At 37.3% G+C, this 14884-nt stretch overlaps 1 protein-coding gene across 2 annotated transcripts; it reads left to right on the forward strand.

Annotated features, from left to right (window-relative positions):
- The first annotated feature begins 7269 nt into the window (after positions 1-7269).
- On the forward strand, positions 7270-14500 carry LOC120782185 (UDP-glucosyltransferase 2-like). Of its 2 annotated transcripts, none has more exons than XM_040114328.1 (2): positions 7270-7550; positions 7632-9237. In XM_040114328.1, the coding sequence occupies exons 1-2, from the start codon at positions 7301-7303 to the stop codon at positions 8948-8950; spliced, it is 1569 nt and encodes a 522-aa protein (XP_039970262.1). In that variant the 5' UTR covers positions 7270-7300; the 3' UTR covers positions 8951-9237. The 2 variants fall into 2 exon arrangements, with proteins under 2 accessions (XP_039970262.1, XP_039970261.1); XM_040114327.1 differs by lacking the exons at positions 7270-7550; positions 7632-9237 and adding exons at positions 12585-12863; positions 12929-14500.
- The last annotated feature ends 384 nt before the right edge of the window (positions 14501-14884 follow it).

The raw sequence follows: 14884 nt of genomic DNA on the forward strand, positions 1-14884 counted from the left end.
TCATGATGTTTATAGCGGTGGAATATACGCCGTGGCACCAGAACGAAAATATGAGAATCAACGCACAATAAAATCTCAAATGAAATTGAATAAATGACAATGAGTGAAATGTAAATAATACGAAAAAAAGAAAAGGAAAATAAACATGCTTTTATTGCGAAAAGAACTGAGCCACCACAGAAGGATGCATAATTTTCTAGGTAAAACATAAAAATTGCGCTCGTCAGCAGTCCCTTCAAGCGTCAAGCGAAGCTCTACTGCGAAAGTCACAACATACGCTCAGCGCACGCAGTGTTGCATGCAACGCAACATTTGTTGATGACTTGGGACTATGTCACATAAGCACTGTCGCACACACACACACACCCACGACTGGCTTGCTGATAATGCTCAGTGTGTAGCAGAAATGACACACGCGCTTACATTTCCGCCTTTGATTTAAAATGATTTTTCCACTGCGTCCGTGCGCGGTAGTAAAAGTGTATGCGGCAAGTGTGTATTTATGCAGATATGTATGTTGTGCTTATGCGAGCTATAAAACGACTGTTGCCAATTTCGTCGCATTTTTATTACACATATTTTTATTAGATTTTATTAGATGAGATGTCATGGCAAATGCCAAAAGCCAAAAACATATACGACTAATACATAAATGTGTTTGTGTAGGTACATGGCGATTCTTCCTTTCGGTGTGTGTGCGTGTTAAAAGGAAGTTATGTGTTCGCCACACCCCCGTCAATGGCAATGGCAGCAGCAGCTGTGTGCCGGAAACTCATAAATGTCATGATTCGCCGCAGAAAAGAGTTCATCATAATTTTGTGAATTTGCCAAATTTCATGAGCTAACGCGTAAATTTTTTTTTGCTAGAGAAATTTAAAATTTTTAGCTGTGAAAAATTGCCGTATTAAATGATGTACCTAATAGCATGCAAAATTGGTGAAAAGTTACTGGTAAAACGAGTTTAAATAAGCACATTCATATTTCTCGGCTGTAAAGTTCCTTCTCGACGAATAAAAGCACAGAAAGATCGCAAGAACAGTATTGTGGAAGATTTGTGAGCTTTTATAACATGATGAATAAATTAAAGTTTTAAGAATTTTTAAGACATTTTGGTTGTCAGTGTTTGCTCAGCTTCAAGTAATAATATAAAGTTGCACTAATCTTTGTTCTGGCTTATGGTTAGAAAGAATCATCTAAACCGAAAATATTCGACCTAAAGGGCGGTAATAGATGCACAGTATCCCAACGAAGGCAGGATCTAGCTAGGATCTGACTTTTTATCTGGGTACTCGTTGCTCTTCAACAACACAGCATTCTGCTAGTTAGTCTTACTATGGTTGAGGTAACGAAAAAGGGCTGGATCAAGTGTTATGCGACTCATGCCGAAGATTAACCTGGCTGGGGTCCTTAAACAAACCAGTCTCGAACGAAGTTTATGGATACCTGGCGCCCTCCGTACGTAACTGAGAACCAAACTAACAAAATAAAAAATAATTAAGTAGTTCGGGTCTTCCATAAAAAAGTCGGAGGGAACCAGTTTCGAAATGATGTCAGCATTTGCAACGAGCTCGAAAACAGCCGGCAATAAGGCTGGAGCAAATCTTGTTCTAGGAGCAAGGGCTGGCACTAACAAGGTGGTTGAAGCTAGGTCTAGTTCCAACTGGCAACAATACCAGCGGCAGCTGAAACCAAATCCGGTAGCCAAAGTATGGTTGCCAAGTAGTAAAAGACCGGAGATGCCAAAGGTATCGCTGCTCGTAGTGCGTCTGCCAGGGATTAGCCTATTTTTGACGTCGAATATCCGAAGAAGGCAAGTTATGCATAGAAGCGATGTGCTGCCTACTTGTTAAGAAGAGTTAATCTGCAATCTTTCCCTTCACAAAGGGAAGTCATCTATAAAGAAGAGTCATCTATAATTGGAAATTTGTTTTCGATGCTTAAGAAATGATACCAACTGAGTCTGGTTTTAACTAAAGATTGCGGAATCTGTAGTGGTTTTTCAAATCTCAACCTATGTAGCGACTGTTGACCCCGGATCGCGGTATTTTCTTATAATTTTTGGAGCATAATAAACATGTTGTAAGTTTTTTTCTTAAAAGGTGTTTTTCGAGTTTTCTTATAATTCTTTACTGGCGAAGAAACCGCTTACGCGAGTTAACAACAGCGCGCCAGTCGTTTCGGTCTCTTTGACTAAACAACTCAACACTAAAGTTGTTAAAAAAAAAAAAACAAAAAGTGTGTCCCTTACCTTAATGCAAAAAGCTTATGTTTACAGGCAGTTTTATCCTCAAATTGATCATACAGGTAAAATGGCCAAATTATTTAACAAAACGTTTAAAAGATTTTTTTCCATCACTTCTCAAGTAAAATAAAACAAAAATTCAGGAAAGGAATCGTAGCATAAAATCTTTTTTAATGACAGATTGCCGAACCTAATAATATGTGTCACAAAAGGTTGATAAGTCGGCTAATACATATAAAAGACTACCCACTGTTAAAGTCTCACTCTGCCATTTATTCCAAGTAATTGAAAGCAAATGCCTACAATTTTTACGACGCTTTCAAAGTAAAGATTCCAAGGAATGCCCAAAAATGTCGGGGTATAAAAGATAAATTCTCCTTTGATGAATATAAAAATGATGTAACACAGATTCAATGACGCACGCAATAGGCACTTTGGAGCTGTCTAAACATGCATTTATATTGGCTAATAGTCGCAGTGCTTACGCAACAGAGGCAATTTACTAAGCGCTCATTTTGATGTTGCGTCTCCTTTTTTCATGTGCGCAAATAAAGCGTTCGGATCGTTAAATAACCTGCTGATGGCAATATGTACACACGCCCAACCACCCGCACACGCACAAGCACATGCGTATGTGTTTTGCGGACCAACTAATTAAAAGCTTAACGAAACTTTGCTATTTCATATCCCAAAACGCTGGGCAAAAGGGATTCTGCATGAAAGTAAACAATAAAAGCAAACAAAATCTCACATGTGGCCGTAAAACTTTGTGGCTATCCTGGCTGCGGGGATGAAAATTAATCACGCTTGAAATTTTACGCAACGGCATATTGAAAGGGAAGGCCAAAATGTTGGGTTCTAAATTAGTTGGCCGCTTTTGGGAATTTTAGGCAGCGCAGAAAGAAGGCTTACCTTATTGGCAGCAGCTAAAGACGGCGCAGGCCAAACTGCCCAGTTGTGGTCACGATTGTTGGCAACAAAGTCGTAAAATAAAAACTAATAAAGTTTAGGGATATTTGCGAAGAAATTATTTATCAACGCTCTCAAAATCTTATTATAACTAACGGAATAGCCAATAAAATTTGGGGAATGTGTTTCATTGGCTATCAGAAAAATTTGGTATTAAATTAGATATTTTTGTGGGCCTTGTGGTTTTTGAACAAGAAGCAGTCGACCGTTACTCTGGTAATCTAGTTATAATATATATACTATATATACTATACATATATACTATGTATAACAAGTTGATTTCAATATAGTATATTAGCAGTGTAAAGATCTGCTGCTTGCATCAAGATATTATTTCGCACTTAAAAGCAAATGTGAATAAGAAGCTACTAAGAATCCATCCGATTTGTGATAAACATTGTACGTTTGACATGCAATTAACTGAATTTATTCAGATTGATTGGTAAAATAGAATATAGTTCCTTTGGTAAGCTTGGATTCACAGTTATATTATTTAAATTTTGTAGGTGTAAAAGACGTTGTGTTCATAACAGAAAGGCATGAAGCTTCAGATAAGCCACTCTGACATACACGAAGAAGGTTTAAGTTGACAGTGAGCAGCGTTGGTAAAGCAAACATCACTGATCACACAGAGATAGAATTACATCTCTGTAAGGCTCTCATGTAAACATGATGCAAGGCTTAGACAATCTTGGCAAATATGTACTTATGAAAGTTTAATTTTTATTCGTGTTGATTGCTCCTACTCAATCAAAATACGGGTTACTTCTACCAATTAAACGAGTATCAGTTTAATAATTCGCCGATTTCAATGAAATGCTTGGTGATTCAACATCAAATTTGGGGCAGCTTTGGACTAAATCTATAGTGTTAAGGGCGAATAAACTATTGGGCCGTTCACTAAGTAATTTCGTTTGATGACAACAGCTGACCTTATTAAATTTTTTTCGCAGACAATTTCACACTTGACGGTTTTGCCGTTATATATTTGACCAGAGGATATAGTAACACTTGTTTGTAAAAAAATGTCTTAAATTTTTTGGAACAATTTTTGTTTGTTGCCCTATCGAAAATGGAAGAAGGAACATCATTTTCAGGATTTTTCACTGTATCACAATCAAAAGGGTAAAAATGCAGCATAATCAAGGCGAAAGTATGTGATGTGTACGCTGAAGATGTGGTGACCGAACGCCAATGCCAAAATTGGTTTGCAAATTTCATTTGCCCAATTTCGATCTTGAGGATTTTACACGTCCTGGAAGTCCTCTTGAAGCCAATGTGGATAAAACGAAGTCGTAAAATCACAATAATAAATGATAATGAGAGATTGCAGAAAGATTAAATCTGTCTAATGCAACCATTCACGTTATAAAATAAAAAATCGTGTTTATATTTCACTAAAAAAAAAGAAGTGACTTAGTGAACGAAACAATATATAATCTGGTTGAAAGGACATGGATATATGTATAGTATATACATCTATATATATTAGGGTGTCAAATACCTCCTAGCCTTAGCGGCTATGTACAAAGCGCTACAGAGCTCGTATCTGGCAATACCATATATCGTTTGTAGGTTATGCAAAACGACGCTATACATGATTAGTTTGGATATTGCATTCAACGTCTATGTAAACATGGAGTTCACTAACGCCGAAATTCGCGCTATTTTAAAGTTTATTAATGATGTTTCGGGAAAACTGCGGAGGAATGGTTTCGACGATTTAGAGCGGGTGAAAACGACACCATGGATAAGCTAGACGTCGGAAGACCTGTGACGACGAATGCCGATCAAATCATGGAAAACATGAAGTTAGACCGGTATGTGACATCTCGTGACATCTCTTGACATCGCCCAGAAGATGGGAGTTAGTCACCAAACAATTTCAAACCATCTGCAAAAGGCTGGATACACAAAAAAGCTTGATGCTTGGGTGCCGCATGACTTGTCGCAAAAAAAGCTTCTGGACCGAATCAACGCCTGCGGTATGCTGCTGAAACGGAACGAACTCGACCCATTTTTGATGCGGTTGGTGACTGGCGACGAAAAATGGATCAGATGCAACAATATCGAGCGAAAACGGTCGTGGTCGAAGGCCGGTGAGTCGTCCCAAACATTGGTTTAGCTGTGTGTCCCGTGAGATTGGAAGGGAATTATCCACTATGAGCTGCTCCCATATGGCCAGACGCTAAAATTCTCTAATTCTACTGCGAAAAACTGGACCGCTTGAAGCAGGCGATCGACCAGAAGCGTCCAGAATTGGCAAACAGGAAGAGGATGTAGTGTTCCACCAGGACAACGCCAGACCACACACTTCGTTGATGACTCATTAGAAGCAACGGGAGCTCGGATAGGAGGTTTTATCCCATGCACCATATAGCTCGAACATAGTGCCAATTGAATATCACCTGTTCCTGTCCATGGCGAACGCCCTTGTTGGTGTAAAGTTGAAATCAAAAGAGGCTTGTGAAATGTGGCTGTCCAAGTTCTTCGCAAATAAGGAGGGGCGCTTCTACGAGGGGGGTATTTAAAGTTGCCCTTTAGATGGAAACAGATTATCGAACGAAACGGCGCATATTTGAACTAAATCCGATGACTGTAACACTTTTTATAAATAATTGAAGAAATAGTGAGAGCTCCAAAATATTGGCCAACAATAAGAAATATTCTGACAATGAAACAATTTCATTGTAAAGGCGTTTTCCTCAAATTGAAAAGTGAGCGATATTAAAGAATAATGACTACTTAGCGTTGTTCTGCTATTTTGACCCACTTTGAGGAGCTTAATAATGACGTAAAGCTACAAAGCAAGGAGTTACCAAAAAGCAGTGGATCAAAGTGAAAATCAAAACGGCACAACTAAGGAATAAAGCAACAAATTTACGAAAACCAAAACCGCAGCGAACTGGATTATTGCTTTTGTAGGCTGCTTCATTAAAATCGTCCACTTAATAATTGGTAGCGTTTGGGTATGTATCATTGGTTTGGACAAAATTACACTTGCTTTAATTGGCATTGTTCTTACTGTGTACTGTACTCTTGATAATTTGATGTTTTCATTCTGCAACTGTTTCGTTATTTTGCTCTAATTCTATCACCAATTAAAAGAGAAAAGTCTAATTGTAGATAGAAATAAATTGGCTTTAATAGTAATTTTCAACCATTAGATATAGGTATACATATATCTCTTAAGTCAGTTTTTAGAAAAAAAAATATCTATCGAAAAAAGAATTATTTGATATGAGAAATGGAGAAACTCTCCATTAAAAACATTAAACGAATAAAATGAGACATAATTTTTCCTTGGAGAAAATATATGTATGTAGTTCTCAACGTTGCTACCTACCAAATCTGCTTATGTATTTACTCAAATTTTAATTGTTTTATGAACATTTTTTTAATTTATTTACTATATTAAGTATCACAAGCAGACGTGAATAAATTTGTCGAGTCATTTTGAAGTCAATACTATTACATGCATACCATATCTGTTCAATCATATACATATGTATGGTAAATACAAAGTATTAATGCGTTATTATTATCTTATACATATAATAGCAGCATATAGCAGCATACGTCAGAGCGTAACTGTTCTTCTTCACCAACGACTAATATGTATTAGTATATATACATAGTATGCACATTTAGTAGCGCTAAATGATAGATAGTGTGAGAGAGTGAGAATAATGTGGGAGATATAACAGAGACGGACTTAGGCTATATGCCTTTGTTGTTATTAATATCTAATTTTGAATGCGATAATTCGGGCTTGTCGGGCTTTAGGTCTCGCATTATGAGGTCAACTGGTTTGGAAATATGCACCGAATTTTACAGAACTAACTTTTCGGCGGCCAGCAGCTTAACAAAAGGGGTGTATAATTTTGCTTTCCGTTCGGGAACCATTGTCCACCGTTTAGTAGTAACGTACTGATTGCACACTGTTAGATCGTGATAATTTTAACTATGAGTTTGTTGTTAATTGCCGCCTTATCTTCTAAAACGCATAAAAGGAACGCTTTTTTGAGAGTGTTTCTTCAGTCGATTACAAAGTTGGGTTGACGCAGTTCTTGTAGTGGGCTTGTGCAGATGGGGCGAATCATACATATAATATTGGCTTTGGCGGTTTATGCTTTCGTGCCAAGATTTACGGAATCTGCAAAAATACTCGCAGTATTTCCCTTTACGGGACCTTCGCAGTATATATGTGTGCAGCTTTATTTGAAGTCATTGGCGGCACGCGGACATGAAATTACTTCGATTTCAGCGTTTCCGCAAAAAACACCCTTAAAAAACTTTCGTGATATAACGTTGAAGGATGAATACAAAGATCATGATGGTAAGTGCCTTGCCCTCTAATGATATTTATAAAACTCTAAAACATGACAATACATACATATATAATAATCTCTACTTTCAGAATTCATTATCTCAGCGGTGGAAGAGAAGTCTGAAACTAAATCAACCCAATTACGTACGTGGTTCGAATACTCAATAATGGCTTCATTGCTAGTACTTAAGAACGAAGAATTCCAACAATTATTGCACTCTGACGAACAATTCGATCTCATCATTATCGAAGTGTTTTGTCAAGATTCACTTTACGCATTGGGTAAACATTTCAATGCACCTATGATTGGTGTCTCCACATTTGGCGCAGATATTGTGATCGACCAGTTGGTGGACAACGTTTCGCCGTTAGCATATGTACCAGCGCCTAGTGGAACAAATTTGGATGTAATGAATTTCTGGCAACGCTTAGATAATTTATATACAAACACCATGGAGCTTCTGTATACACATTTAGTAATAATACCGGAACAACAACGGTACTATGAAAAATATTTTCCCAATGCGACACTGCGCTTAACAGAGGTACGTCGGGACTTTTCTCTATTGCTGCTCAATCAACATTATTCGTTCAGTTGGCCGCGTCCACTGGTGCCGAATGCAATCGAGGTGGCTGGTATGCATATTGATCACAAACCGAAGAAACTACCAACGGACATGGAAGCTTTTATTAATGCCTCTGCAAAAGGTGCTATTTACTTCTCGCTCGGCTCGAATGTGAAGAGCGCATTATTGCCGAAACAAAAACTGCAAGAGATTATGAACGCATTTGCTTCATTACCCGTCAACGTGTTGTGGAAATTTGAGAAGACGGATCTGGCGGGTAAACCTAAGAATGTCTTCATTAACAAATGGTTTCCACAATCGGACGTACTTGCCCATCCTAAAGTAAAATTGTTCGTTACACATGGTGGTATGCACAGTCTGATAGAGGCGGTACATCATGCTAAACCGATTGTTGGCACCCCAGTCTTTTACGATCAATATTTGAACGTTGAAAAAGCAGTGAGTAAAGGTTTTGGTGTTGCAGTAAACTTCCGAAATTTCACCAGCATCGAGCTACGCGATGCCATCCTAGAGGTGTTGAATAATCCCAAGTACACCGAAAGAGCGCAAGAGATCTCTGCTAGTTTCCATGATCGACCTATGAAACCCCTCGATGCAGCAATCTATTGGACTGAGTATGTGCTAAGACATAAAGGTGCACCACAATTGCGTGTAGCTGCACGTCACTTGAATTTCTTACAGCGCCATAGTGTGGATACAATGGCTGTGTTGTTTGGTATTCCATTGTTGTTGGCTATATTTATAACCCGTTGGATTTACACTTTATTATTGGTAGTATTGCTAAATAAAGATCGTTCGAACAATAAGAAAAAGAATGAGTAAAATGTCGAATTTTAATAAGTCTGGGTTTACACACGAAAATGTTTGTTGTCAAAACTCACAGTTTTTTGTCGCGGTTACATCGAAAAAATACGAGGTGCACCAAGTTGGTCGTTCAACATTCGTTTTAGAATTATTTTATTTCAGTAATAGATAAAGGTTAATTAATATGAATTAATGGTAGCAATCATAGAGTAAATTTAATCAATTTACATATTGTATATACACTTCAAAGACTTGCTGTATTGCGTTATTTCTATTACATGCTAAATGAGTGTGCGATATTTGTATATTCTCTTGTTTCACTGATGCCGTCTATATATTTTTATTGATTTTTAATAATTGAAAACTGATTAATAATAAGTTGTTTTCAACTTGCTCTTCATCACTTCTGTCACTACAGTCGCTAGATTTCAATGTGGAAATTATATTTCTTTGGTTGTATTTATACTGAATATATCTTATTTGAATTAACCAGGTTGATTTTTATAAAAATATCTCGGATACGAAGCTAAATATTGTAGTGAAAGTGTGAGAGTCTATGAACTAGAATATAAGTTCAGAGGTACATCTGGTCGATAGGAAAATATAGCAAAATTTTTATAGAAAAAATTAAAGTTTTTCAAATTTCCAACTGAACTTAAAAGAGGCTACACTTTTAAAACTCAAAATATATTTGATAAATACATTCAAAATTGTATTATGGTATATTTAAAGGTACATATATACCATGGGTAGCTGCACCCATATCTCGTGACCTACGCGCTGAACTTTTGTCGTCTACTTCCTATATAGCAGAATTTTTAATTATTTACTGCCCTTTAACTTTCTTCTGAGATGTGCCACCTTGCGGTGAAAAATTGTTCAGGGGAAAACTATTCAAGCTCCCAGATACCGAATACGCGGACCGCATTTCTTATTGCAAACTTTTTACCGAAAATGCCAGCTAACCTGTCATATGTACTACTGAAATTCGTAAAGAATTTTGCATTTTGCAAGAGTTTGAAATGTTGTGTTACACCCGAACTTAGCCTATCCTTACTTGTTTCATATACGTTTGTGTAATATTCAAAGTTTCTGTATTATTTTGATAGCAGAAATGTTAAATTACATTTTTATCACATCAAGCAAAAATTTTTTGTTGTGGGAAAACTTGTAACTAACCTTCTGTCTAACGCGAATAAATTGGTCTGGCATTTCAAATAAAGTTTCAATGTATAAATTTAAGGTTCCATTCAGAAGAATCTCACTTACGTTTCGGATGCTATTTAAACACCGGCCGAACACATAATAATAAATACAATTTCATTTCTTTATTGTGATCTGTCTGTTTGACACAGCGCTAGACTCTGTGAAATAAACATTATGTACATACATTTGTGTGTTGAATTTTGAAATTTTGCTTTACTTACAAGAAAGGTATGGGCATATTTAAAAATCGATCGTTAACAACGCTTAATCCTTTTTAAATATCATTTTAAAAAAGTTAATAGTTTTCATCAAAATTATTATTGTAGAAGACCGCTTGACATCTCCATGGTACTGATTCACATTTTTTTGTTTGATGTCTTGCGGAATGGCTTCTCACTCATTTTATGTCCTTTGATGGAATTTGACGAAATTTATTACTTAGTAAGGCCGTACCTTTTTTAAGTGAGACCAAAGTTTCTCGATATAGTTCTGATCTGCACTGCAACAAGGATAGTCAAAAACCGTCCCAAAATTGTAATGAAATCACTGTTTAGTGCATTGAATTTTGTGTTTTAAATCGTTGCACTCTAAAGCAAGATATTGCTGCTTTCATGTTTCAGTGTTGGAGTAGTGTACGGAGGATTCACTCTTTTCGTTTTGGAGGCCCTTCATAGCTTTTCCTTTTTTAACACAATCTGTTTATCTTTGTTCCGTTAGCCAGTAGTAATTTTTTTTCGTTATATCTTCTTCTTAATTGGCGTAGACACCGCTTACGCGATTATAGCCGAGTTAACAACAGCGCGCCAGTCGTTTCTTCTTTTCGCTACGTGGCGCCAATTGGATATTCCAAGCGAAGCCAGGTCCTTTTCCACTTGGTCCTTCCAACGGAGTGGAGGTCTTCCTCTTCCTCTGCTTCCCCCGACGGGTATTGCGTCGAATACTTTCAGAGCTGGAGTGTTTTCATTCATCCGGACAACATGACCTAGCCAGCGTAGCCGCTGTCTTTTAATTCGCTGAACTATGTCAATGTCGTCGTATATCTCGACCAGCTCATCGTTCCATCGAATGCGATATTCGCCGTGGCCAATGCGCAAAGGACCATAAATCTTTCGCAGAATTTTTCTCTCGAAAACTCGTAACGTCGACTCATCGGTTGCTGTCATCGCCCAAGCCTCTGCACCATATAGCAGGACGGGAATTATGAGCGACTTATAGAGTTTAGCTTTTGTTCGTCGAGAGAGGACTTTACTTTTCAATTGCCTACTCAGTCCGAAGTAGCACCTGTTGGCAAGAGCAATCCTGCGTTGGATTTCCAGGCTGACATTGTTGGTGGTGTTTACGCTGGTTCCAAGATAGACGAAATTATCTACAACTTCAAAGTTATGACTGTCAACAGTGACGTGAGAGCCAAGTCGCGAGTGCGACGACTGTTTGTTTGATAACAGGAGATATTTCGTTTTGCCCTCTTTCACTGCCAGACCCATTTTCTGTGTTTCCTTGTCCAGCCTGGAGAAAGTAGAACTAACGGCGCGGGTGTTGAGGCCGATACACTCTTATAGAAGAAGGTACCTTCTCGGTTTAGTTCTGCAGCTCGAATTATTTTCTCCAGAAGCAGGTTGAAGAAGTCGTTTTTCGTTATATACTTTATCTTTAAATTTTAAATAACTAATAAAAACATAGATTTTAAGTATTTTGCAAACAAAAACCAAATATTTACATAGACTTGTCGTAGTTGCACAAAACAGTATATACGAGTACAATGAAAATTAATAAAGATTTCTCCGAAGACTAATTCAACTGCTTAGTTTTATATTCCAACAAGAAAAAACGTTAACGTTAAAGCTATTATACCCTTCACACATACAAAAGGATCGTTAAGCTTGTATGGCAGCTATATGCCATAGTGACTCAATCTGAACAAAATCTGCGGAGATTGCATTATTGTATAAGCTAATGATCCGAGTCAAATTTCGTGGAGATAGCTGTTAAATGGAAAAGTTGTCCATGTAAGAAATTGATTTGGATTGGTCAGTTTGTATCACAGTTGTAAACTATAGTGGTTCGATATTGGCGCTTTTGACAAATGAGCGGCTTCTTATGGAGAAAACGATAGGTGCAAGATTTGGTATATATCCAGACAGACAAATAAATGGACAGACGGACATGGCTTAATCGACTCAGCTCATTCTACTCATATTTTATACTATACATATACATATTTTACAGGATCTTCGACGTTTTTCAAACATCGTGGCAAATTTAACATACCTTGTTCAGGGTATAATTGTAGTAGAGGTTATAGAGATTCATTGTACTCTATTAAAATACTACTATGTTAGAGAGGTTCACGTTTCGTTACGACTACTATGCTCTCTGTTCTCTTAATATGTAGTTATAAAAGTCAAGCTACGCACAAATTATTAGTTTAGTTGAATATAAAGCGTTGTGGTGTCTATTAGGGTAACAACGTGGAAAATGATATCATTGAAATCTATAGCAGCTGCTTTGTGGATATATGCAAGTGTCACAAACTACGTGGAATCAGCAAAAATACTTGCAGTTTTTCCTTTTCCGGGTCCTTCACAGTATATATGTGTGCAGTCGTACTTGAAAACACTGGCGACACGCGGACATGAAATCACTTCGGTTTCGGCGTTTCCGCAAAAAACACCCTTGAAAAACTTTCGTGACATAAAGATACATATAGAGCAATCTCATTATGATGGTTAGTGCAAATATTGTCGATAAATTAAGATAAAGAAGCAATAGTTTTAATTGAAATAATTTTAGAGACAATAATCAACGGGATGGAGCAAATGTCTGTTGGTAAATTGGCTGAACTGCAATTTGTTCAGGCATTTGCAGCATTGACTTCCTTGTCGGTATTTAATAATAAAGACTTCCAACAATTATTACACTCTGACGAACAATTCGATCTCATCATTATCGAAGTATTATATCAAGATGCACTTTACGCATTGGGAAAACATTTCAAAGCGCCTGTGATTGGTGTCTCCACATTTGGCGCAGATGTTGTGATCGACCAGTTGGTGGACAACGTTTCGCCATTAGCATATGTACCAGCGCCTAGTGGAACAAATTTGGATGTAATGAATTTCTGGCAACGCTTAGATAATTTATATACAAACACCATGGAGCTGCTGTATACATATTTAGTAATAATACCGGAACAACAACAGTACTATGAAAAATATTTTCCCAATGCGACACTGCGCTTAACAGACGTACGTAGAGATTTTTCTCTCTTGCTGCTCAATCAACATTATTCGTTCAGTTGGCCGCGTCCACTGGTGCCGAATGCAATCGAGGTGGCTGGTATGCATATTGATCACAAACCGAAGAAACTACCAACGGATATGGAAGCTTTTATTAATGCCTCGTCCAGAGGAACTATCTACTTCTCCTTAGGGTCGAACATAAAGAGCGCATTATTGCCGAAACAAAAACTGCAAGAGATTATGAACGCATTTGCTTCGTTACCCGTGAACGTGTTGTGGAAATTTGAGAAGACGGATCTGGCGGATAAACCGAAGAATGTCTTTATAAACAAATGGTTTCCACAATCGGACGTACTTGCCCATCCTAAAGTAAAATTGTTCGTTACACATGGTGGTATGCACAGTCTGATAGAGTCGGTACATCATGGCAAACCGATTGTTGGTACCCCAATCTTTTTCGATCAATATTTAAATGTTGAAAAGGCCGTATATAAAGGTTTTGGTATCGCAGTAAACTTCCGAAATTTCACCAGCATTGAGCTGCGTGATGCCATCCTAGAGGTGTTGAATAATCCCACGTACACGGAAAGAGCGCAAGAGATATCTGCTAGTTTCCATGATCGACCTATGAAACCGCTCGATGCAGCAATCTATTGGACTGAGTATGTGCTCAGACATAAGGGTGCGCCACAATTGCGTGTAGCTGCACGTCACTTGAATTTTTTACAGCGCCATAGTGTGGATACAATGGCTGTGTTGTTTGGTATTCCATTGTTGTTGACTATATTTATAATCCGCGGAGTTTTTCAAGTTCTGGCGGCAATATTTAGAAGCAACGATAATGCGCATAAGAAGCGAAAGCGTGAATAATAAGTTGTTGAGGAGAATTATATACATATATATGAATACAGTATGCTGTTATTCATTGTTATGCTGTTATTCAAAGGCTATTTTTAAGAGAGAGCGTAACTATGATGATGATTGAAGAGTAGTTTGCTCTCTCAGAAGGTATACCGATAGTATAAATAATGCGTACGGAAAGTTTTCATCTGCTGATAACGAATGTAATCTGTTTGATATTCGCTCTTATATGTAATATATGTAGATATAACAAATAATAAATTCGTGCAAGTATTTAGAAAAGTTTAAAGTTTATTTGTATAGAGTGGTTGATACTGGATATTCTGCCAGATGTTGCGCTAAAAGGTTTAGACTTGAAATATACTATTAAATTTTTATTGCGTTTGGTACATCTGGAAAATAATTTAAGCGTTAGCTGTATCTGACGCTTAACAATAAATGAAGGTATAATTAGATCCATTATGTGACATGTAAAATTAGAACGGTTTAAATCTGGTAATGAAATCGTTATTATTAACTTTGAAGTTGCTAGTTGCATGGAGCTCAAGTTATCTCCTTTACTTTATTTAAAATTGTTCTAATTTCATTCAATTGTTTGCTTGATACAGGGTTTGTCCTGAAAGTAGTAGGACTGAGTCGATTTATT

This window comes from Bactrocera tryoni, chromosome 1 (assembly GCF_016617805.1).
Source record: "Bactrocera tryoni isolate S06 chromosome 1, CSIRO_BtryS06_freeze2, whole genome shotgun sequence".
NCBI classification, from domain to species: Eukaryota; Metazoa; Arthropoda; class Insecta; order Diptera; family Tephritidae; genus Bactrocera; species Bactrocera tryoni.